The sequence below is a fragment of the Athene cunicularia genome (assembly GCF_003259725.1).
Source record: "Athene cunicularia isolate RWA chromosome 10 unlocalized genomic scaffold, athCun1 chr10_part1, whole genome shotgun sequence".
NCBI classification, from domain to species: Eukaryota; Metazoa; Chordata; class Aves; order Strigiformes; family Strigidae; genus Athene; species Athene cunicularia.
This window is the reverse complement of record NW_020799112.1, coordinates 23,110,071-23,136,061: the sequence shown is the minus strand read 5'-3', so window position 1 is coordinate 23,136,061 and position 25,991 is coordinate 23,110,071. Positions and strand designations below refer to the sequence as shown.

Below are 25,991 nucleotides of genomic sequence, written 5' to 3'. Positions count from 1 at the left end.
ACCAAGATGGCAGTTTTCCCCCCTAAGGAAAGGTTTGCAAAGAGAGAAGGTAAGAAGTAAGGTGTAGACTGGACTGAATTGGAGTCAGATCAATAAGGCTGTGTCTGGCTTGTGGTGCACATGAAGTCTCAGGAATGGGGACACAAGGAGGACAGGGAAGGGGTTGCTGCACACCTGTGTGTTCTGCAGCATGTGGTTTGGGCATCTGTGGCATCTGCCTCTGCACCTGGGAGGGGACATGCATTCCTAGACACAGATTTCTAGGCAGGTGAAGAAGGTTCCTGCAGTGTCCTCCTTTAGTCAGGACCCTGTGTCTGTGTGAGGAGCGCACACCCTTTTGCCAGGACATTTAATTCCAGAATTCCAAATAATGCATTTAGACACTGATAGAAAAAGCTCATCCTCTTCAAAAAGTCAGTGAATGAACTGGGAAGGCAGATCCAAAAGAAAATACAGTTCTCTGAAAGGCTGAATCTTTTTATGTGGTAATACTGATTTAAAAAGAAAAAATGTTTTAAAAAGAAAAAAGCCTCTTTCTTTAGTGGAGTGATTGCAGCATATATGCGTATGCATTAGAACAGTCCCACGTACGCGTCTGAGGATAGCTGAGGAGCTGCAAGCTGTTTGGCATGGCTGCTGACGGTGTGAACAGTGAGGTTACCCATGGGCTGGGTTCTGGCTGCCTGCCTGCAGGTGCAGAGCCTGTGCTCAGGTGGGAGGAGGGAGCAGTGCCCGCATTTGTCTTCCCTTGTGTGCACCGGGCAAGATTGCAGAGGGAATTTACTCACACAAGTAAGGCAGTTACGCTGGAGTTTGATTTCGCATTGTTTGTGTTTTACTGAGGCGTGATATTTAATTTAAGCTTCTATTGAACCAAGCTTGCTACACCAGAGTGTTGGCATTTTTTCCACCCTTGTGAAATGGCAGCCCTTCCACAGTATCAACAAGGATTTGTCCAGTCAAGATTTTAATTACAAAGGATTGTCTGTTGTGGCTTTTAATTCCTTCTGGACTATCATTGTCCTTTAATTAAGAGAATGGAGGTTGTGATTAGTATTTTTCTATGATGTAGCAATAAATGTGTTTCTTTAGAGCGTTCTTAAGATTTTACCTTTCTGTAAAGTTAAGGACTTTATTTTCACTTTCTTTCTGTGATCTTTGCCAGGAGATGTTGCAGTTGCTTTAAAGCGGTTATTCAGTCCTTCTTATTTGTAACTTTAGTTTACACTTTACATCCAGGTGGTAGCGTTTGAGTACAGTAAAACTGTGTATGAGGACTGCATACCTGAAAAAAACCCATACATCTTTAAATACTACAAATGCACATTAATTGGAAGATTGTTTACCATCCCAACTGTTGTTAGTGGACAGTTTATGTCTATCTTAGGTCTATTAAGTCCAAAACTTAATATGAGATCTCTAGTCAGCTTCTGTATCTCAGCTTTCCAGAAGACTCAAATGACTGATCATTCTAAAACATCTGTGCATAATCTAATGGGAAATATGGTTGAATTTTAATGAGGAGGTGATAGAAACTTGAATCTAACACAGTAAGAAGAGTTAGGTAAAAGCTCTGATTCAGAAGGGGCAAATATTTCACTGAAGTTATGCTTCTAAGGCTTCTCTGAACATATTTTGCTACATAAACAAACTAAAAAGCTTATCCACACATCGGAGTGTTTCACACATGCAATGTTATTTACTGGCAAATCCAGGAGTTCTTTATAAATATTTGTTATTATAATTTATACATTTTCTTGGTGATGTAGATAAGTATTATTTGTATTGTTCTACAGCCAGCAATACTATATTAAATGTTATCAGAAAACTAATTTTAGAGAGAAGGATGAGGCTGTGTATTGGATCTTGCTGCTTCACTGTAATCACTAATCATATTTCCCCTGGGAAGGAAGAAAAGAGCAAAACATTTTCCCTCTGCATTGGTAGTCTTATTCTGATTTCAGCTGTTAATTGACTTTGCTGAACAAAATGTCATTTCTATGAAGTAGCAAGTAGTACTAGAAGCAACAATATGTCTTGCAAAGCATGATTTTTTTTGTTAGTGATTGAGACTATGTAATGTGTTTATTTTTAGTAAGAAAAGTCTCTGAGAAAATTGTTAGTAACACAATCCACTTTATGCCATTATAATAATTTTTTCAACCTTTAAAAACCTCTGTGCTTCCTACATACTTAAAACTACCAAGCTAGAAAATGATTCTTCTATCTTCTTAAAGTAGTTTTAATAGCAGCAGAGCAGTGAGATATATAAAAAAAAGCTGTGTGAGAATCATTTAGCAAGAATGCCACAGTTTCCCTGTTACAGTTGACTACCTGAGCTTCACTGGGGGCAAGATACCCTCCCATCAGGTAAAGTTACTTTGGTTCATAAATAATGCATTATCCTGTTTTATTCTAGTTTAATTGCAGCAATTTACTGGTCTCTGATCAATAAAAGCGTAAAACTGAAAGTGTATGTGTACATAATAAACTCTGAAAGGCAGTCTTTTGGCCAAATTAATTTGATATAAAGGACCACTTATATCAAAGCAGAGACTAACAGTAAAATGAAACTATATTGCTCCAGGTCAGTTTCTCTGGCAGACACTGGAATAAGAAATATAAACCATGCTTAGTTTGAACAAAGAGGAGAAGAATAATTTATGCCTTCAAGGAGAATCTTACAGAAATGTGTTACATTTTTACTGTGTGATAAGTAATGCCTAATGAAATTGATTCTGTGTTTGGCCCTGGATTCTCCTCTGTGTTCAGCTGAAAACTGCATATATAAACTGAAGAGTATGATTTGGTTTAGATTGGTTTGTCTGCCTTGTTTTACAACAAGGTGACAGAATTTTGAAGAAATGTTATTTTAATTATTGAACTATTGCAATTTGAACTTCTAAATACAGTTTACCTCCCAGCAAATTCTCGTCTGTCCCTGTGAATTTAGTAGATACCAATAATACAGGCTTTCTTCTTGATGCTTCAGAAGAGATGACTTGGAATAATAAAAATTGCAGTCCGCACCTCACAGATGAGGTGATCAACAAGTATTTTTTCACCTTTTCAAGTTTCCTGTTTGATCTGTAAAACTGCAGTCAGGAGCAGACAAAAGCATAAAAATGCTTCTGGGGAAAAATGAAAAGGCTTTCAGTATTTCTGTACTATTTGGAAGCTTTAAAGTTGTAAAATGATATTTATAGCTTGGCAGTTTGGGGAACTTTTTCAGAATTAAACCTTTGGAAATGTCTCCATTACTCATGCTGATAAGGAGCTCTGAGCTGACATTCTCAGCAAGTCCTTTTCCTGTGCAGGACATGCTGATGTTTCTCTGGCAAGCATAGCTAAAATTTGTGCAGGAAAAGATGTTCATTGAATCCATATCCAGGAACAAGTAGGTGCAGGATAGAAGAGTCAACAACATTCACTGAAATTATTCGGGAGCTTAAAGATAGCACAGATTTTCACACAAGAAAAAAAAATATTTCACATACCTTTATGACATTGAACCAACATTCATGTGTTGTTTTTTTGTATTAGTATGGTTGTCCGGATCAGGGTAAATTCATTAAGGTCAAAGCTGACTTGCACCAAGATTTATGTAAGTCTGGAGGAATTCCATTGAAATGAAGTTAGCTTTAAGATATGAAATAAAGCACGAGGTTGGATTGTCTGGCATGTCAATCTTCTTTCTCTCTGGAGAACATTACTAATTGCAAGAAGGCAAATCTGCTATGTTGTAAACATTATTCACCATTGAAGTGAAATATTATAGCGGAAGGAATTGTGAAAGCTAGTATGGAATATTAAGATTTCTTGTACCCTGTGTCAAGAGGCATAGGAACAGGAAGGTAGTTCTTCCGTCATTCAGGATGTGATTAGTAATGTCTCATTATTTCATTCGGGAACACCTAAAACAAAAGGGTCCTGAAAATGAAGGAGGTATCTGGCTTGGCATTCAAAGCTTGGATTTTAAAATTAATTATTGTGTTAAGATCTGAAATTCCACTAAATTTAGATGGGAATTGAGTTCTTAACACACTTGCTCTCCTTTGAGCCTCTTGGTTAAGTATATTTATTTCTCAGACTACATAGTTTTCTGACTTTGAAGTCCCATAGAGATTCTGGTGCCCATGTAAGATGATGTATTCAAAATTATTTATCCACAAACGTATCCAGTTGCTGTGCTACAGTACCATATCACAGTCTATATATTGCCAGCTTACCTGATGTAAATATGGTGTATATTTATTATTATTCATTGTTAAGGTACCTAGTCTGTGTTGAACAAGATAAATCTCAAAGTGCTCCATTCTAGAGTTATTTAAAAACTTAACAGGTACATTTTTGTGTTCCTTTTTTCATAGTGGGGAAAGTGGTGCTGGAAAGACTGTAGCTGCTAAATATATCATGAGTTATATCTCAAAAATCTCAGGAGGCGGCCCTAAAGTACAGGTGAGTTGATATAGAGTAATACTGAAGCATAAGGAGAGTCTAAAGATTTACTGCAGAGGTGGATTGACAAAGGAATGTCTTGGCAGACACTGGCAGACAAGAGGCACACTCTACTGAAGAAGCTAGAAATACATGCGGGGCCTCAAGAGCAGAGGGAGTGGGCAGTGAACTGCTCGGTTGCAGAGTGCTGGGCTGCCTCTGCTGTGGGAGCCACGTGAGGGAAACCCACAGACCCCGAATTGTCTCTGCTAAAAGCTTTGTAGCTCTCACACTGAATTATGTCTACAAGCTGCTTTTTCTTGTGTGTGTGTGTTAAGGGGTAAAAGGTACTTTTTGTTCTTAATTTCATTAACAACCACTAATCTCCTTTTAGTAGATGTGTGGGTTTTTTTCCTCTTGTGTTGGCATTCTATTGAAAACTGAACTGTTTTTTTGGGGGTTTTATTACTTCCATTAAATCTGATTTGTATGCATATGTCAGAGTGCCAACAGCAGGAACATAATCTTGTGTTATGAGGTTATCTAGTCAAAAGCAGTATCTGAAAGCTAGCTAAAACAACAAATAGCTCCTTTTGTTAATAACTATACTATCAATGTCTGTTCTATCTATCAAAACCTATTAACTAAAGCTGATAGAGTGAATTAGCCATAAAAATTCCCTTAGTGACATTACATTGACTGACAGGCAGTGGTAGGTAGCTACTTTTACTAGTCCACGCTTTTTGAGTGCTCACTGTTATTTTTTTGCTTTATTGCAGTCTGCAATGTTGAGTATGTTCTTTCTGCTTAATTTTGTGCAACAGTGATAGTGGGAACATTGCAGAGAATAATTTAGTAATCAGGAAAATGATCCAGAGAAAGTATGCATTGTGTTATTTTTGGAATCAATGTAATCATACTTTATAAGTAAATATTTTTGTATTGTTTAAAAGATTCCAGATTTTTGCACAAAATTTAAAAATATTCCTAGTGATTAGAGTAACAGTTAATGAAAGTTGGTAAGTTATCCTGAGTATTTCTTTAGAAATAGAATTCCATCTTCTCTTGACAACCCAGCATGCATTGGTTTGTTCCAAAGCTAATAACTTGTCCATACTTCCAACTCCTAGAATCAGATAAAGAGACAAATAGTAACACACGTTGTTGCTTCCTAAGGCAGCTAGATAGCAGCATCAGTGATCCTGAAACAGATTGCTGGAGCAATTTCATGCTGCTCTGACTTCATTGGTTGTGGTTGCAGATCTCCCCCCAAGATTTAAATGCTCATGTGTTACAAGGAAATTGTTTAAAATCACAACGATGAAAAAAAAACAGGTCAATTTATTGGCAAAGCAGTGAACGGAAGTATTAGTTTTTAGCCTTGAGCATTTTGTTCAATTTTGTAGTATTTTCTTCAGAAAATAGTATAGCAAGTTCTGAAAAAAATATTCTATTCCTTATCTGATCAGGAGGATTTCTTGCAGGTGTAAGCTTTCTTGCTTTTTTAATGACATAAATAAGATGTCATGGTTTTCTAGAAAATCCATAAGAACTTTTAAATTGTCTATTTCTGAATCTGTTTCTTTTTGTTTCCTAAAATTTTAGCATGTTAAAGATATCATTCTACAGTCCAACCCTTTACTGGAGGCCTTTGGGAATGCAAAAACTGTACGGAACAACAACTCCAGCAGATTTGTAAGTCCCTCTGCCTTAGAGATTTCTTTATTCGTTCAACTTACGTGGTGTTACAGAGACAGTATTCAGGAGTAGAATATAAATTCACTAGAAATGAAGTAAATCTAAGTAAAATATAAAGTGTGTTTTAAAACAAAGTGTGTCCTCCATTCTGTATACGTTGTGCGTTTGTTTCTTACACAATATGTACTGGTCAAAACTTATTTATACAAAGTTCAGCCTGCAAGCAAATAACTTATCAGCAACAAACTGGCTGTTTTTTCAGATCAGTAAAATATATACAGTAATACATGTTTTTACAACAACTAAAAAAGTGCTTTTTAAAAAATAAATTAAACTATCCGTAGAGTTTGATAGGAAATACCTTTACTGATATGTGCAGAAAGTAGGCAGGAATTATTTTCAGTCTTTTGTTATAAAATACTTAAGATAACATTGTGAAATGACTGTTCACTAGATAACATACTATAGGTTATGTTTTTTAAAGTTTCATGTAGACTTTACAAATCTGAGATTTGTTCCACAGCCAACGTGTGTCTTAATGCAATTAATGTCTCCCTGAAAGAAAAAGATAATTTCTTTACATTGCTTCCAAGCAGAACTCTGCTTGCCATTGGTTGTAAATCTGTTAAATTTACTTCCTGTATAGGTGAGCCTTATGGTTTCCTTTATACTAAGCAAGAGTCTCAGCAGTGAAAAGAAGCCACTGACTTCCTCTCTACATTTGCATTAACACGTGATGTATTATTCCAACTCCAGTGGTCTGTAAATACAGAAAGAAAGATATGTGATGGTTCAGGAGTCTAAGCCTAGTTATACCTTGAGGGAGCTGTGTCACTGCATCCATAAAGATTAAATAAATATCCTTGTAACCTTCCTTGAGATAGAGTACAACTGCATGATTTCAGATGTGTATTTACTAATCATTCAACAGCTTTAATTATTTATTGCAGGGGAAATACTTTGAAATCCAGTTTAGCCCAGGTGGAGAACCAGATGGAGGGAAAATCTCTAACTTCTTACTGGAAAAATCTCGAGTTGTAATGAGGAATCCTGGAGAGAGGAGTTTTCACATTTTTTACCAGGTCAGAAGTGTTTAGGTCCTTTCTGAGTTACTTAAAACAGCTCGGAACAGTTTTTCGTTTTGTTTGAAAAGTCATTCCCAACACAGTGAGATTACTGAATGTATGCTCAAGAAGGTAATTGGATGCCACTGAGAAGCTTGACAGCATGTTAAGGTGCTATCTAACGCAGACCTTCCTAGCTGCCTTTCAGCTCCAGAACAGAAGTACTTCAGTATTTCAAGGGCCTTGCTTGGAAATTCACTGCAAACTCCCATATGGAAAAGCCCAGTACAATATAATAGAAAATTAGAACTTTCCAACAGATTTCTGGCCTATATAATTGTACCTTCTAATCTGAAATTCCCTAGCACAGCTGTGAAAGAGAGATTTGATTCTCAGTTAAGTTTTCTAGGACATTTAGGATAATATCTATTTGTTGAATTGTCCAAGCACCCCTGCTTTTTTTTGGTTAAAAAGGCTTTTTTGGCCCTCACTGATCCCTGACATGCGAGTTCCTTATCTGCTGAAGTGCTGTTGATCAAGCTCTACAAAACTAAAGTCAGTGCGTTGTAAGTGACTGTAAGCAGCTTTACATGAAGTTGAAGTGCCATTTCCAGGGTGGAAAGCTGAGTTGGAGCTGGCACTGCTCCAGGAGCTGTGCATTCTCCTCTTCTGAGGTGTATACAGAACAATGTGCGCTGTCCTGCTGATTTTCCTCTGTGCCTCGGAGAGGTTTTCTGACACAGAAGCTAAAAGACTGGGGTTTTGACTATTCTCTTCTGAAGTTTTGTTCATTCCTTCCTGTTGCAGCCATGTCTGTACACGACTGTGTAGACTTTACATAGGTCTAATGAGCCTCTCCTCTGGCATCACAGCATACAGGAACCTTTTTTAACTGCTCTGTTACTTATTCTTGGCACCGTTGGCCTAAATGATGCGGAGAGGCGTGACTTGAACCATGCTTCCAATTACATAGTATTGAGGCAGTTCAAAACTTGCTTAACATGTGTCATGATGGGCATAAAGGATACTTGACCTCACGCTTAGAGTCACAAATAATGCTTTCTTCACATGTTTTTCCAACTGCCTACCTTTCAGTAGGCATGGAAAACACATTGCTCCTGAGAACTGAGATAGTACATTGCAGATCAGAAAACCCCTTTTGCCTTATCTTTCTGAGGTAAAGATAATGGAAGACATTTAGGTCAGTCACAGTTTTTGCTTTTTATTAGATGTGGAAGTTAGAACTAAACCATTCATGGGAATGGGAATCTGGTCTTTTAGGATAAACAATTAACATAGGAAGGATACTTACCTGGTGAAGCACTAGCCATATGCCTCACAGTAATTTCAGGGTCAGTCACCTGTTTCTGACCTGCCTCATCTCTGCTGAAGGTTGATGTATGATACCTAATCTGGGGATTTTTAATCTGCAGCTAATTGAAGGGGCCTCCTCAGAACAAAAAAGCGGTCTTGGCATTACCAGTATGGACTATTATTACTATCTGAGTCTCTCTGGGTCCTACAGAGTTGACGACATCAATGACAAATCAGATTTCCAAGAAACACTGGTGAGTTTTTTACTCTTTATCATTTGCATAGTGGTGAATACGTGTTCATTTCACTGTCCATTTGTAGTAAAGACATTGATATATTGATGTGGAAAAGAGAAATTAATGTAGGTATAACTTTAATTCTATTTTACCCTGAGGAGGAGGAGGTATGTTGCCCTGAAGAGGTCCTATGTTGCAGCCTAACAATGCCAAGAAGATAGATATTTTTTATATAACAGTGTTTTGGTTTTCTTTGTTCTTTTAAATTTAATGGTTTAATTGATAATCTGCAGTAACTAATTGCAAACACGGTGAGGAGCTGAGTGCCCTGTTTTACCTGAATTCTTAGTGGTGACTGATCTTCCATGCCTATTTGAAACAGTGCAGCTGAAAGGCTGGAGAAAGGGACCTAGAAAGGATAAAGGGATGTTTATCCAGTGCTGCTGCCAGTTCATTGTGTGACCTTTATGCAAGGCATGTCAACTTGCTGGTCTCCTGTTAATAGAAACTTACTATTTAAAACAAGCATATTAACATATCTTCTTACTTATATATGTAGCACATTTAAAGGCCTAAAAAAAAATAGTTACTGTTGTATTCTAGTTAACTTGGTATTTTAGAAAAAGTCAGTTGAGAAGCTATTCTGTAAATTGCCATGTACTTTGGTCTCCACAACCCAGTGTTGTTCTGGATTATTTTCTAGTAAGTGGCTGCAATTAGAAGCGTAAGCCAGACAGACTGTGCTGCTTTTTAGAGTCATTCAGTACAGCTTCACAGCTCTTAGTCTCTGTGGATAGACTGTATAGAAGGAATAAAATCATAGTCTCTTAAGTTCATTGTTTCCCATTTTGCAACGAAACTATTTATTTTCAGTGTGATGCTTCAGAGCAGATGCTTGGTTTTTAGTAACTTCAATTTTTCCAGAATTAATTTTGCTAACACATCTTCTAAATGGTGGAGATGCTTCTGTATTTAGTTTAAAAAGATACAAAAATGCTCAAGTAGGAAAGACATCTGGTACCTTTTCAAACTGCAGTGAGTGGAGGCTGTAGTGAAATGGATACCTTAGGTATTTGAATTGTATTGAAAAACTCAGATTTTTAACATCAAAATTTTAAAAGGACTTCTATGACAAGTGTCATTGAACAGATTCTTTGACTGATTTAATTATTTTTTTCTTTTTCTTCCCAGCATGCAATGAATGTGATTGGGATCTTTGCAGAGGAACAGGCATTGGTGCTGCAGATAGTGGCAGGAATACTGCATTTGGGAAACATCAGCTTCAAAGAAGTTGGCAACTATGCAGGAGTGGAGAGTGAGGAGTGTAAGTACCTCTGGAAACCGTTACAGGAGTAGCAATGGGCTGAAACCCAGAAGACACAAGGTGAACTGCAATCTTGAGCTGCTTATTATCCAGACACAGTTGCATCATTTCTTACAGTGTGAGGCTGCTAATTTAGATTTTCTTCCAAAACCAATGGTACTGAGGCCCCTGTTTTGTCTTGTACAATGCCAGTGATTTAGGAATGTAATTTTGCATTTTGAGTTCAAGAAATCCTTTTCCAGCCTTTGAGTATGAAATAATAGCAATTGAGAGAAACACTTTCAAGCAGACTTGAACTCTGCTCCTTTCAGTGCATCAGCTGTCCTTGATAAACACACCTGTTCCTGGTGTGGTGTGTCTGGCCTCGTTGCCATGTGACAGCACCTGCAGCTGGTGGAGTATCCCCTGGCTCAGGTACACAATCAGCGCTCAGGCATAGGTACACCTACGTCAGCCAGAAGAGGTGCCTTGGAAACAGAAATTCAGAATTGAATTGAAATGCAGAATTTACATACTGCATCTATGTTCCCTGTCTTAGATTTCTCAACACATACCTCATTATTATATCTACTACATTTCCTTATTATTTCCTAAATTATTCCCATTAGTACATCTACTATGTAACTATTTCCCTATTATTTCCTTATCCTCAATGGACTGTCCTTGCACCCCTTGCCTCCTGCTGCTTTGTATCAGCTCAGCCCATCTGAGCAAGACGTTGAAAGGTTAACAGATCTTGAGTTTTAAACATTTTTGTCATGATTTATACCTCACATCAAATGTTGATTTTATACTACCTTGATAGTTTAAGGACAGAGTGGATAACAACATATGTTTTAGCTTATACATATCTATAAGTTCTCTTAACCCTTATTTCAGAGTGGTCCTTATGTTTAGGAAAACGGCATTTGTTTAGTTTTAGTTTAAGTTAAATAGGAATAAAGTGTCTTGTGCAGTTAACTACTCACTCAACTGCATAAGTACTCTCCTGCTCTTTCTTTTAAGAAATTGGACAACAATTGGACAAAACAAACAAAAATTACTAGTATTTAACCTTAATTTCTTAATTTGAGAGAATAGTAACTGAACCCAAAGAAAAATATTTTGGGGCATTTTATACATCCAAAGAAAAATATGGGATTTTTTATATTCCTTACAATTCCAAATGGGCTACTCTGCTTCCATTTAAATCACAGTATTATTTCAATGAAATCAAGACATTTAATAGCCAGAGGAGATAGATACAGGGTGTGTTGCATCAAAAAGTAACAAACTGAAAAGACCTGAGGTGAAAATAAGTTGGTAAATGTGAATGTATTTCTGTCATGAGCCATGTAGACCATATTTCTCTTGCTCGCTGGGATATAAATACAGAAGTTGTGTATGAATAATACATTGAAGAAATTAGCAGATAGAATGAGTATAGAACTTATTCATAAACATACTGCATTTTAAAGAAGCCAGAGAAGAAATGGCAATGTCTATTACATTTTCTGCATTATGAATTTGAAAGTTGGGTTTATCTCTCTCCACTAATCTTCCCCCCCAGTTTACTCTTTGTCCTAGCCAACTAAATAGTGAAGTGTTTATAGCCTGGATTGCCACAAAAGATAAAATACAGTGAAGGACCACTGATAAGTCATGCCATGTGTAAGTCTGAAATAGTAAAAAGTTTAAGAATTTGGTCAATAGTGTGGTTATTCTAAAGCCAATTGCAGAAAAACATGCAAAGGCCATTTTTCAAGACACCAAAAACTCCGGTCTTTCACTCTGAGTTAGGATCAAATCTATAGAGACCATTCTTGACACACGTTTAGACAAATACTTCTTTAAAACTGCCAGTGATTACTATATGTTACAGTACTTGATTATATTAATAGTTGAAAAAAAAATCCCCATTTATTCTAGATCTTCTGCATTGCAAATCATGCCAAATACTACTTGTTCTCTCCTGGATGCAGAAAGCAATTTAAACTGTGCCTCTTTACACTTGCATTGTACTGAAGGAGTTGCTTTACACTTCCTGAAAATGGATAAAGTGAATCTAGTCTTCTTCAGCTTTTCTTCACAGATTGCATTTAAAACTATTCCTCAGACTGCTGTTGATTGCTCTTTGAGGATAATTTTTTCAGTTACATCCATATCCTGCTTTATAGTAATTCTAGACAGTAACCCTCTAGTCCTTAACTACGGAAGATAATCAAGTGTGATAATCAATTAAGAATGTGAAGTTCCATCAAGTCCTGTCCAGCTGTTCTTCCTTTACAGAAAGTCATTAGCACTGTGAAGGAAGAGTTTCTGAGGTATGCATGGTTGTTCTTACCATTATGTTGTCTGCATAAATTATTACAGTAGTATTGGCTAAATACTGATTCTGGCACCTTTGCAGTATATGTGAACACACTTGGTCGATTGTTACCTACATTCTTTTGCATTCTGAAGCATATGATGTTTGACCTTTTCATGCGCGCTTCAACCTGAGTTCTCAGTGAGTTACCAGAGGTGTTGCCAACTTCAGTTAGTTGTGTGGTTCCTAGTACCCTAGGGTAGATTTAATCAGCTTGCTGACAGTAATAAATCAAATTTCAGAAAGCTGGCAGTTCCTTGCTGTTATAAAAATAATTTTTGATTAATGTACTGAAGGGTTTAGCAAAATCATGCTGTGATGTTACAGATGTGTTAAGCACAAGTGACTGCTGCCCTAGTGATTATTTTACATCCTCCTCACACCAGTAAAGTAGATCTGAAAGCAATGGAACATGGAGGAACTGTTAGAGGATTATGTCGCTCAGCAGAGGTGCAATACCAACTCCAAGAGCTGCCCTTGGGAGCTATTTCCTTATGCTTTCCAGCCGCTTCTCTTTTTCCATTCCTTAAGGTGTGTGACACCTGTAGCTAACATCTGCAAAGAATACTAGACTTGTGGCTGCTTATTGCACAGATGTATTTTCCTGCTTTACTTTTAAATAAGGGAAATCAGAATTTGCAGAGTCCTTCCAGAATGAGGGATTAAAAAACCAAAACCAAATAAATGGCAAGGTAATTGAAAACTTTTTGCAATATCTGAACTTAGAAGAAGAAAGGGAGATAATATTAGGAAGCAGATAGTATACTCTTTATTAGATTTTAACCATTCCATGTTTTTACAAAGCATTTCCAGTGATGTCAGTTTTATTTAATGTGTGAACTCTGTGTTTTATTTCCATCTCCTCCAAGAGTGATTTGCTTGAACCACAGAGGTCAAAACTATGACCTAAACCACTTTACATGTTTAAAGGACTGAAGGTACAGAAATAGCTGACTATTTCACTTCAGGGTGTTTTATTTTAACTGAAATCCATGTAAGTGTAAAGAGTTGAAAAGGTCTTTGGGAAATTTTGAAGACATTAATCCCTCCTCTTTGTCTTTTTAAGCTGCATGCCTCATGAGGTTTGTTACTGCTGGTTGTCATTAGAGATACAGCTAATTTTGTTTCTTCATTCTGTATGTTTGGTCTGTAAATGATAATCTAGCAACCCTGATCTTTCTTGCAGTTTTGGCTTTCCCTGCTTTTCTCCTGGGAATTAACCAGGACCGCCTAAAGGAAAAACTGACCAGCAGACAGATGGACAGCAAGTGGGGAGGCAAATCCGAGTCCATTAATGTAACACTAAATGTGGAACAAGCCTGCTACACCAGGGATGCACTGGCCAAGGCCCTTCATTCCCGTGTTTTTGATTACTTGGTGGATGTAAGTGGGGTTTGCTTGATTCTACTGAAGTATCAAAACAACTACACTAGGAATGTTCCTTGCAGCACATTTCTTGTCTTTAACCTCAGCAGCAGCACTGAGCAATGCAGTGGGAGCATGACCACAGAAACCAAGTACTGATTATATGACAAATGCTACACTTTCTTTGAAGAAAATTAGCTGTGCTTTCAGCATTATACTTTTTCAGTCTCCTGCCACAACTGTCCCATATGACATATTCTGACATCACCTTCCTGTCGGCATCCATACTTCTCTGAGTGTCACTTTCTCCTATGTAGTTGAGCATTTTCAGATGAGCGGCATTAGTGGGTTAGCCATCTCTTCTCTCTTACCCTACTCTCCTGCAAAGAACCACTTCAACATCCTGATACTGTGGCATTTGAGGAAATGGTCAAATTCCATTCTCCACACTAAAGGAGACCCTGGGCTGGATTGGAGGGGTGGAAGCCTTACCTTTGGCCACAGATGCTGGCTAGGTGAGGGAGAAGTTTCCTCTTTGGTCTTCCTTGTCTTGACAGCTCTGTAATTCCCACTGTGTGCCTGTACTAGCACTGACACTGCAAAGTAGGAGAATACAGAAATTGGTGAAAAGATTCATGATACCATCTGCAAAATGCATCAAGTACCAGACTTAAAGCTGTTCTTTTTTTGTTGCTCTTTTTTCTCTAACTGAGCCAGTTACACCAAAGGGGAAAGATTTTTACAAACAGTAGATCCAAAGGCTTACTAACCTGGAAAAGGGATAGTATTACTGTTCATTTCCTAGCTGTTAATAGTAATTGGTTAAAAAGTGAAAGTAAAATACTCTGTTGTGTATATTTGTATTCAATTTAAATATATTCTTTCTGAAGAAACCTAATGTTATAACATAAAGATTTAAGTATATGAATATATCTTTTAAATATATAAACTACAACTTTGTTTTGCATTTTGTTTCTGTTTTATTAGTCTATTAATAAGGCTATGGAGAAGGACCATGAAGAATATAACATTGGTGTCCTTGATATTTATGGCTTTGAAATATTCCAGGTAAGGTAATGCAGGGTTTGAGCTGATCTCTGACCTGGGAGAGTTTTTTGTTATTTAGAGGGGAAAAAAATCCACAACAGAAAAAAAAACCCAAATCCTGTGTCCAGAATAAAAGCAAAAAACCCCAACCTAGCTTCCTGGACATTGAGTTCTCACTGGTAATGTCTCACTTAATAAACACAAAGTATTGAAGAAACTTAAAGAAACTAGGTGATTGATCTTAAAAGAAAGATCTGAGATTACACAGAATGTCTGTAAAGTCAGCAACCCATCCATCACTGACAGTGTTTCTTTGAAGCTTATTGCCAGCATAAGAACTTAGTATTGCTGTATATAAAGCATGAGACTAATATTTAAATTGTTTCCTTTTCTATAGAAAAATGGTTTTGAACAGTTCTGTATCAACTTTGTTAATGAAAAACTACAGCAGATTTTTATTGAACTGACACTGAAGGCAGAACAGGTAACCAGACTTTTATTATTTTTTAATTCATAAATGAGCAATTGATTTTTCAATTGGTAAAAAAATAAAGAGGGTTTATCATCTGCTAACAATATAATTTGCCTTGTTAAGTAAGGCAAAGAAAAAAAGGTTTTTGTTGTTGGCTAACTCTAAAGCTGTGAACCACATCGGCTACAGACATTTACTCTCTCCTGCAGTGGTACAGAAGGGAGTCCATCGTGTACTAATGAAGTCATATGACTGCCCAGACTTGCTGCATATTCTGACTCATTGACAGAAATGGAAAACTGCAGCTGGTTCCATCCCTGTGCTTTCGTTGGCCATGACACACATAGGAATACTTTTCTTTATTTCCTCCACCCCCTTTTAAAAATTTTTTTTTATATATATATATATATATATATGAATGAAAGAGATTACTGAGACAAATGCAGAAATACCTCAGAAATCATTTGCAGTTCTGCTCACCGCAAAATCTCATTTTACATGAATGTGAGCTTCTGCATGGGAGGGCAGACAGAATGCAGCTGAGACAGAAGCTTTGTGTACAGTATGAGCTCAGGCCTGGCACCAACTTTAGGACAGTGTTTTCAAGAATGTGCATACACAATTGCTTTTGTATAAAAGGAACTGATCATTGCAGTTGAGCACACAAATGACCTATTAAGTGTCTAGCTGAATTCATATGTATGCAGCTGAGGGGATTCATTTAATTAAATTTTAGTATGATTTTTTTTCCCCAGTCAGTCTCTTATATGTCTTTATGGTTACAGTAATTGAGTGCAGAAATAAAAAGTAGAGCAGTGTCTCCATTTCTAAATGTGGTGTTTTGGGGGTCTGATCCTTGATATGCCTGTCACAATCTTAATTTTTAAAATAGATGAAGATATGGATGCTTAGGTGCACTGTCAAGACACCGTAAAAGTCACTTCGTTCCTATTTGCAAAGTGCTTTGACAATAAATGCACTGATGAAATATTCCTGCTCTTCTCAGTAACTCGAGGGCTATGAATGACAAAAGAATGTTTGGGGAGAATGCTTCCTGTTCATCTCTTGGGCAGTGGAGAGCTGGATTTAACTGCCAGTAGGGCCATTCCTCCCACCTCCCCCAAGCACACATTTGGCAAGTCTTTCTGCACTTGAGGAGTGCAGAGTTTGTATATACATAGTGCATTGTAAATCCAGTGCTACATCCATGGTGCAAAGGAATATTTGCATCTTTCTTTTTACCTAACAGGAAGAATACGTGCAAGAAGGAATTAGATGGACACCAATAGATTACTTTAACAACAAAATAGTGTGTGACCTTATAGAGAACAAAGTGGTAAGTATTTAGAACAAACAGATGGAAAAAACAACAAGGTGTTCTCTAAAATATTTGGGCAACTGCTTTGCTGTCAAGAACATTCATAGGAAAAATGCAAATACTGTTGTTCAGTTACTGAGTCATACTGAGCCTATATATAAATCTTACATAAGATGTCTTATAAGAGCTCTAAGATATGTCATCTAAGATATATGTTATCTAAGATATCGACCAAAAAGAGAACCATAAGGTAGTATGATTGATGTGTGACCAAAAAAAAAAAAAAAATAAATTAAAAAAAAAATATTAAAATTTTATCCACCTGAATTTATCACAAACTTTACAACATATGCTACTGTACATCAGATAAGACTCTCTGTGTCCCTGGGAGATGAATTTTAGTTTGGGGAAGCTACAATACCTGTTTCCTTTAGGTACTGTTGCAGATTAAGCAGAAACAAGAGAAGAGGAACTATTAGGAGATGATGTAGATAACAGAAATTTCGTGTCTTTGCTCCACATAACGTTCTGCAGTTTAAAGTCTTTATGTTCTGATCTGGGGTGACATCAAACGTTCTTTAAGACAGAAGTAGGTGGTTTTTCAGCTAGTTCTTTGTCCTCATGTAAGGCAGATAATTGTAACAGTAGTTCAGGTACTATAGTGACTTGCACTTAAATGCACATCAGATTTTGCCCATCTCCTATCTGTAAACTACAGCATGTGAGTTTAAATAGCTCAGACATGGGTTTATTTTTTGGTGGAATGAGGAGGAAGATTGCTTTGTGAAGGAATTGTGTTTTGGGAATTGTTTTTTTAACAGCTATCATTGTTTTCCCCATCATTTCCCACCGTCACTATCCTTACACGAAGTGGCATTGCTCCTTTAAATTGTACACAAGTGTGCAGATAGTTTATCTCTGCTGTGAACTCTTCTGACTAGGGGGGAGGAATTCTTCCTTTGTGACTTTGCTCTAGAATTTTTCAGTAGCAAAGACAATTTTCTGTTTGGGGTGAAAAACTGGCATCATAACATTTTCCTCACTTTTACTGGTTTTGTTATTGTTCTCCAATGCATTAGAATCCCCCAGGAATTATGAGTATTTTAGATGATGTGTGTGCCACAATGCATGCAGTGGGAGAAGGAGCTGACCAAACCCTGCTTCAAAAACTCCAGATGCAAATTGGGACTCATGAACATTTCAATAGCTGGAACCAGGGATTTATCATTCATCATTATGCTGGAAAGGTAATGTGAAAAATCATCACTGAATTCTGCATAATGTTTTTATCAAGAAAAAGAATAGTAATCAAAGAAAGGAGGAAGCCCTGGAGAGCTGTTTTGATTTTTAAGTAACCAGATTATCTCAGGAGACAGCGTCCTCCTGTCACAGTGTAGGGAGCTTAGAACAAATATGCCCTAACACAGGTCCCTTACTTAGGAGAAATGAGTCTGAGCCTTGCTGCTATCAAACTTAACCAGAACTTAATATTAAATGTAATAAATAAATACCCCATCTTTTATTAATGATAATCTTAGTTGTTGGTTATAGTAGCAGTAAGTTTAAAGAACTCGGATATTAAAAAGATCCTTAGGTGACAATATACCAATACAACTAGGAATATAATGTACAGTTCTAACTCCTTCAGGTATATTTCTGACTATTCATGATTGCGTGTAGTTATAGTTCGTAAACCCTTATTATGCAAAGATTTTTCTTCAATAAAATTCAGAATTAAATACCCTTATGTCATATTCAATTCAACTAGCTTCATAACATTCTTTTTCACTGATTTTAAATATATGGATGAAAATTCTTTGTTGTGAAAGAGTTAACTTATAATATATGCAAGGATTTAGTGATCAATGTAGTATCTACCAGCCTAATCAGAAAGTTCAGAACAGCTACTGATGAGGACAGAATTTAAATTTTATTTTAATTACTGGGTTCTCAACTTACCACAAACAATCAATTTCCACCTTGGCCCAGGTATCTTATGATATGGATGGATTCTGCGAGAGAAATCGGGATGTTCTTTTCATGGACTTGATTGAACTCATGCAGAGCAGTGATTTGTACGTAAGCGAAACTTGCTTAAAGCTAGGAATAACGTGTTAGTTCAGATGGATGCAGAGAGCCTGACTTCTCTGCTTTGCAACTTGTGAACACATTTGTATAAAAGTATAAATAAGCCATCACTACAGTAGAACAGTATCACTTGCATTATATTGACCTCCATTTTCTGCAAATCTGAGTAAATAAGGTGCTGCAGTGTCAGAATCAAATGGTATAACAACAGCCATTTGTTTTGGCGTCAAACAAGGCCATCAGTGATTGGGCATTCTCTCAGAACAGGCACTGTTAACATATAAAGCAACATTTTTTGGTTATGTGTTTTAATTAATCGATGGTTACTTTCTGAGAAGCGTGCACTTGAGTCTAGAAGCCTGGTATCATGTCTTCCAAGGCTCACTAAAATAGCAAGGGATCTCTGTGAGGAATGAAGCTCATGGAAAATACTAATCTTAAAATAGATTTGATATAACTACAGATTAATAGAAGTAGCTATTTATATTCTGCTCAACTCTCAACTTTTACAACATATTCCTTGACATTCCTGTTGTTTTCCTATGCCAACACTATGTTACTAATTCTTTCCTAGGCCTTTTATAAAGGCTCTGTTTCCTGAAAATCTTCAAGTGGACAAGAAGGGCCGTCCTACCACTGCAGGCAGTAAAATCAAAGTATGTCTAGTTCTTCTGTGTTTGTATGTGCACATATGGGTGTGTGTTTGTGTAGGGATACCTACATTAAAAAAAAAGTAGTCTTTGCTGGTGTTTACTGTCCAGACGTTTTTAAAGATAGACACCAGGGGTATCTTGATTGCAAAGTGATGTGTTGTTTCAGCTGTTAGAATCATGTTTTGCCCAGTGTCACTGTTCATTAAATGTTTTGTTCAGCTGCATTCTACAGCAGTGAATTTTCCAAACGAGCATTTGATGGTAGTGATAATAGTACTTGCATGTGCATAATGAATGAGCCCCTTCACTCAGCCACTTGATGTCCTACAATTAACTACAGATAACTGGTCTCTTTATAGTGCAGAAATGCAGTGGGGCCTGATCCAACACCCCCTGAAGTCAACAGAAGTCTTTCTGCTGGCCATAGCCTGCACTGAATAAGGCAGTGTGTGTGAAAAGCCTCTTTGGGGTTGGGTTGTAAAGTGTATGCTTAGATTGCACACTTGCAGATACTGCAAATCGGTATTTTATCAGCCTCTTTCCTCATACTTCACCCTGACAGTCAAGTTCACCTGGTGCATTCCTTGTCACTCCATATTTTTGTATAATAGTTTAAATATATTACATAGCTGGAGATAATGGGGCTTTCTGTGTACTGATTCATTTTTCATAAGGTTGCTTACTATCCCAAGACACTTTAGTTGTTCTGGAGAAACACCAAAGTGAACCAGATCCAGTCATCTGAATCATTAGCAGAGGGTTGATAATGTTTAGAATTCTCTCACAGGATTATTGTTTTCCTCAATTTTACAGAAACAAGCAAATGACCTAGTTGGCACCCTGATGAAGTGTACACCCCATTACATCCGCTGCATCAAACCAAATGAAACAAAGAAGTCTCGAGACTGGGAGGAGAGCAGGTATGGATGGATAAGCAGAGTATGTGATGAGAAGCGGTACTAATAGTCAAAAAAAGCCACAAAAATTTACAATTTGTAATCATACATCCTGTAGAGAAACAGAACTGGATACTCTAAAACCTTCAGAAATGAAATCTGGCATGAGCTATTCTCAGCTTTGAAGATAAGCTGTGGTCACTTGGTCTAAATCAGCAGTTAGTATGTGCAGTTCTTGGCTTTTCCCACATCAATTAGGAACAATCAACATTTGCATAACAGTAACACAATTGGTGTATTACAGACTTGTTTTCCCTTGTAGAGTTTGCACACCAAATGCATTATACATCAGTTCTAACTTTTGCTTTATGCTTTGAAAAACAGCTTCTATTAGGTAGCTAAAAAAAGCCAACAGGATAACTGTGTCTGCTTTTATGTATCAAACTTACCAAAAAGTGTCCATGGTCAAGAACATAGAAAGTCCCTTTTTCACATTTTGACTTTAAAGTTTCATTATCCAGCTCTTTAAAGAGAAGTCACTAGAATATCATATTGGGTGGTTATATAGATATTAAATAAATGTCTAAATCATCCATTTGGTTTACTGCATCTGTTTTGAGGTATCTTTAACTATATGATCCTTTACAGCATCTTCCTATTATCTGAAAAAAGATACTCTTCTTCTTTTGCACTGAGGTAGGTGATCAGTACAGTAGGGATGTACTATGTGAGGTCCTAATATAGAGAACATTTGTTACTGCATATCAAGTACTTTTGGTATTGGTAAAACTGCTGATAAAGCAAGGGGCTATTTTTGTCACACTGAAACAACTTGCAAAAGTCAGTCTGATAAAAAGCATTCTTGACCATATCAACACCACACCAGAATTCACTTCCTGCCATTTGGCATGCAGACTAGCACAATTGCATGCAGATGTAGGGCACTTACAGAAGCCACAACTGGGACTGCACTTGAAAGTGTCATTTAGCTCTTGGCAGTAAATGTAGACCCTCTTTCTCTAGCTTTTCCACCCCTGAAAATCCTGCTATGCAGCACTTAATTTTCCACTGACACTAGGGACCGAAGGAGGAAAGTGATCCTGGAAAAAGTATGTCTAAAACTTTTAACTGTAAGTTGAGGGGCTTTTAAAATCAGTCATTTACATATTGGAAAACAGGTCTATTATTGTGGAAGGTGTTGCTAGGAGACCAGTGAAACAAAAACCCCAAAACCTAGTCCTGTGAAAAGGCCAGCTTTCAGGAAACCTGTTTTGGAGCAAAAATGGGCAAGATTTGTTGTTTTCCCATAATGAGGATGATACTTGACGAATGCAGCAGCTACTGATAACAAAATACAAAGAATTGTGTACCATCAAACTCAGATACAAATGGAAGTAGTTTTCATAATGGTGATCCTTCATCCCGTTGAAAAACACCAACATCATCTCTCCTTTCAGACTGACTTCCCATGTACTGTACTAGGACCTCACATAGGATACATATGCTGCAGCAGTTAGTAACGTCTGGGGAAAAGTAATTTGTATGCATATGAAACCTTAAACAGTTTTGTTGTTTCACAATTTTACTGTGAGAAAGTTCAGTGTTAAGAGAAATACAAAACAGCTGGGTGTGTGATACTTTGCTGAATGTAGGTTTAGGGGGATTTGTTCTGTGATCACGTAATGCTGTATCACACACATGCTGCTATAGTCAGTGTGATACAAGTAGTATGTCTAATCTGCTTAGTAGTAGTATGTTACTACATGATGAAAATACTACTGCAAAAGGGAAAAAAGAAACCTTCCCCAAGCAGGTCTTCATGCTCACAGAAGCCATGTCACTCCAGCTTCGTACTGCTGTTGTATAATTACAGAATACTTAGCACTGAAACACAGACCTTATGTAATACCTAAACCTTGTATAATACCTTAGTTATTCCAAAAATTGGGGTGTTTTTGAAATGTGTTTTTGTTCAGGTCCTGGCACAGCCACTTGGATTTGTATTCAAAATTGCTGTATTAGCTGAATTCCCAGACCCTGACCTGCTTGAGGTTGATGCCTGGAGCGAGATTTTCAGTGTGCCTTTTCTCAGAAAGAAAAGGAAAACCAGAAAAATGTCTCAAATTCTGTTGCTGGACACTAATACTGGCATGAGAGTAAGAAAATGGGAGTAATACTGTTGCTCCAGTGCATTATTCCAGATGTGAACAGGAGGGAAAGTTATAAACAGGAAAATGTATTTTTGTCCACCAACTTTCTACTGTACCAGGATTCTTGGAGTGGGTACAAAATATACTTTATTCCTTGAACACAAAGATTAAAGTGTGCAGTATTCTTTATTATAAGCTAAAAGAGCAGTATCACTCATCACTTAGTAAAATACCTCTCAAGTGTTTTTTAAAAAGAAATAACTGAAGGGCTTTTGTCATTTGTATCGTGGGATTTCAAAAGTTTTTTCCCTTTATACCATGAGTCATGTGAAAAGAATGTTTCAACCAAAAAGGGAAAAAAATCACTTTATATTGAAATCTAACATTTAAAAATAGCTAGAGAAATAACATTGAATTAACAGAGGTTTTCAGGATTTGAAAAAATCTTGTAAAATCAAAGAAATAGCAAAACAAAATTATATGGCTCCTTACAGGCTTACTGACATTGATTATATGTAAAGAAATACTCTTTTATACGCTGTTTGTTAAGCTTGCAGGACTAAAATCTTAACTTGTATTTCTGACTGAAACCTAAAGCTTCTATCATTTGCCCTATGAAAGAACAGCAACAGAAAGAACACCATATTTCAGAATTAAAAACTGACATTGCCTCTTCCAGGCACATGACTTAGATGAGGAAATTATGGAAATGCAAAGAAAAACAAGAGTTACACATTGTTAAGGAAGCGAACTGAAACTCTTCAAATCAGATCTCCAAGCATTGAAGAGTAGAGTAGAGTAGCAGGATGTGTAAAAAGGAACATAAAATAACACACTGCAGCTCCAGAAAGGGGAAAAAGGTGCCAGAAGGAAACTTTTCTTTAGATGTTTTTCTGTTTTGAGACTTACTTGGACATATGTTTTGCCTGTTTAGAAATTAGATGAACACGTTTTGCATGAGGGAACTGTAACAGTGTTGGGATAATGATGTTTCGGTTCACATGGGCAGCAGGGTCCCTCCACAGCCATTAACATTTTCCCTGGGACAGGTACCAGCTCAGTTTTTGTTTGTTATTGAAGTGTGCCATGAACAAGGTTACCAGGCATGCTTCAGCCAGTCTTGTGTCTATCCTCAATCCTTCCTTTGCAGCATGATAACATTAGGAGGAGTATGAGATTTTCGTGAATATACTGGCCTGGCTTTCCTCTTTGATTCTTTTTGCAATGAAGGTTTGGCATCTGGGGCTTTCTCCAGCCATCAGTTTTGGTTCCTTCTCCAGAACAACCAAAAAGGGCTACTGTGTGCTACTGTTGATGTTTGAGCTATGTAAAACTTAGTTGAAACCGACAATAAAAGAACACAAAACAATTTCCCCCTCCTTTGGGCACCAGCTGTGTGGTTGTATAGCTAACAGTTATTTGGCCTTTTATGGGTAATCAGTTAAGAAATTTATACATAAATGAGGAGATGGGAAATTAGTATAGGAAAAAATGCTAAGGTAAACATGCTACATGTATTTCAGTAATGTAGTCTACCTGCCTTGAATATTTTTCCTACCATGCACATGGTAAGGTGCAAGAATAGATTCACATACCTGTGCATGAATTTTAGAAGTCAGTAGTCTTTAAAGATGATACAGACTGTTAAGAATACCTCAATCCACAAATATGCTGAAATAAAATGGACTACAAGTCTTGCATTGTCTTTGTTCACAGGGTAAAACATCAAGTGGAATACTTGGGTCTGAAAGAAAATATTCGAGTAAGAAGAGCTGGCTATGCCTACAGGCGGGTTTTCAAGAAGTTTTTGCAGAGGTAGGAGTAATACTAATTTTGAAGTATTACAGCACAGTTGTTTATGTGAGGAGGAGGAAAATAAGTTGCAAGTTTTGAAAGCTTCTCATTTTCCACTTACCCTTTCCTTTTTCTCCATTTGCCTTGTTCACAATCTAGGTTACACAGATTTGAAAGTGTCTTAAAGACTGGCTTTGTGTCTTCGAAAGTCTTTTCATTTTTTGTGAACTTGAAGACCTCGGTTCTTGCTGTAGTGCTGTGAGAGGTTCCTCAAAGCTAAGAAGAGTTAAGGGAACTTAGAGTTATGAACTGCAGAGCCTGGAATCTGAGCATCTAGCTGCTAGCCTTTGTTTAAAATGGTACTGCTCAAGTGCTCTCAACCCTTCTTTGCCAGTGACAGAAGATGGGTGAGGCAATACATGCCTGCCATTCAGCCATTTCAGTGTAAAGAGTAACCTTGACTTCAGTTGCTTGTCCTGTCCTTCCACTGATGGTCACACAGCTGGGAATGGTGACAATGCAAACCACTGCAGCTGCTCACCGTGTGAAAGCAAGTCAGAGCTCTGTACAACCAATCTTCTTTTCAGTGTCTTAGGACAAGCTGTTAAGATGATGAACTACACTAGCTAATGAAATCCTCTTATTTAAGATCAATTTCAAGATTTATACAACATTCAGCTTCTTTTTTTAGAAAATTGAGATATACAGCTAATAAATGCCCACACTGGGGCATTACATGACAAATCAGCTTTTGTTGGAAGTCTTTGTGTTACATTTGAGAATATAAAACAAAAAAAACAACCAGTTGTAAGGACTGGAGTGTAATTAATCAGACAGCACAAAGCCACTGATAATACTTCATAACACAGAGAATGTTCTAATCATCTAGTAATAGACAGACCTAAAATGTTTTCAGGTATGGACTCAATTTTCATTATGCAACAACTTAAAATCCCTTTTTCTTCACGATCTTAAAGCCCAAACATGTAAACGTTAATTTCTTCAGCTCAAATTAGTTAACACAGACTGTTGCTGAGGCAGAATAACAAATTTATGTGCATTAAATCTAGCCTTTACAGTCATTGGAGTACTGGTTGTGAGGGCTGTGCAGGTCTAGAAATCTGCCTGAGAGGTCTGCATGTTACTGTAACTTTGGTCTCAAAAGAACCCTCTAAGACCTAGTTTGAAGTTTCAGAAGGCAGGCGTTCTTCACTGCAGCGCAGCATGCACGGGGGATCATTCCACCTAACATCAATGCCGAAAGACAAGGGCACACTTATATACAATAAAAAAATGAATATTCATGTAATTTGAGAATTACACACCTATTTTCAGAGAATCTAATGCATATGTTAATACACTGTTTGGGGAAGAGTCCCTGAGGGGTTTCCACAGGTGTCTGCTGGTTTATCTGCCCTGTCTGGAATGTCCCCATCACAGTTGCAAAAATTATGTCCTTGGGCACGTTCTTGTCTGAGGCTCCTTACAGCAATTAGTACCAACTGCCTGCAGGCATAGCTCAGAGGCCTCATTGCACAAAGGAGAGCTGCTTGGTACTTCTGGAAGGTGAATAGATTTCTGTACTTCATATGTAGAGATCCACAGACAACTGAATCATTTATGAAATTCATCCATTTTTTTCAAGTTAGACTTGTTAAACTTAGCATTTTGTTATGAGTAAAACTCTTCCTGCAACCTTTGCATTCACAGTTCCGTAGCATCCAGAACAAGTTCTGTTCTGACACCCTGAGTCAGTGTGAGTAAAAGGGGGCTGAGGCATGGGATGGA

The 25,991-nt window shown here is 37.3% G+C and overlaps 1 protein-coding gene across 1 annotated transcript in view; it reads left to right on the top strand.

Moving 5' to 3' along the window:
• MYO1E (myosin IE) overlaps positions 1–25,991 on the top strand; it is a 57,653-nt gene that overhangs the window by 7,039 nt on the left and 24,623 nt on the right. The window contains exons 4-17 of the mRNA XM_026856186.1: positions 4,371–4,458; positions 6,043–6,132; positions 7,086–7,217; positions 8,633–8,767; positions 9,941–10,073; positions 13,607–13,803; positions 14,773–14,853; positions 15,230–15,316; positions 16,554–16,640; positions 17,702–17,869; positions 18,612–18,697; positions 19,285–19,366; positions 20,177–20,283; positions 24,126–24,224. Coding sequence (XP_026711987.1) covers positions 4,371–4,458; positions 6,043–6,132; positions 7,086–7,217; positions 8,633–8,767; positions 9,941–10,073; positions 13,607–13,803; positions 14,773–14,853; positions 15,230–15,316; positions 16,554–16,640; positions 17,702–17,869; positions 18,612–18,697; positions 19,285–19,366; positions 20,177–20,283; positions 24,126–24,224 — 1,572 coding nt within the window. The remainder of the gene's footprint in view (positions 1–4,370; positions 4,459–6,042; positions 6,133–7,085; positions 7,218–8,632; positions 8,768–9,940; positions 10,074–13,606; positions 13,804–14,772; positions 14,854–15,229; positions 15,317–16,553; positions 16,641–17,701; positions 17,870–18,611; positions 18,698–19,284; positions 19,367–20,176; positions 20,284–24,125; positions 24,225–25,991) is intronic.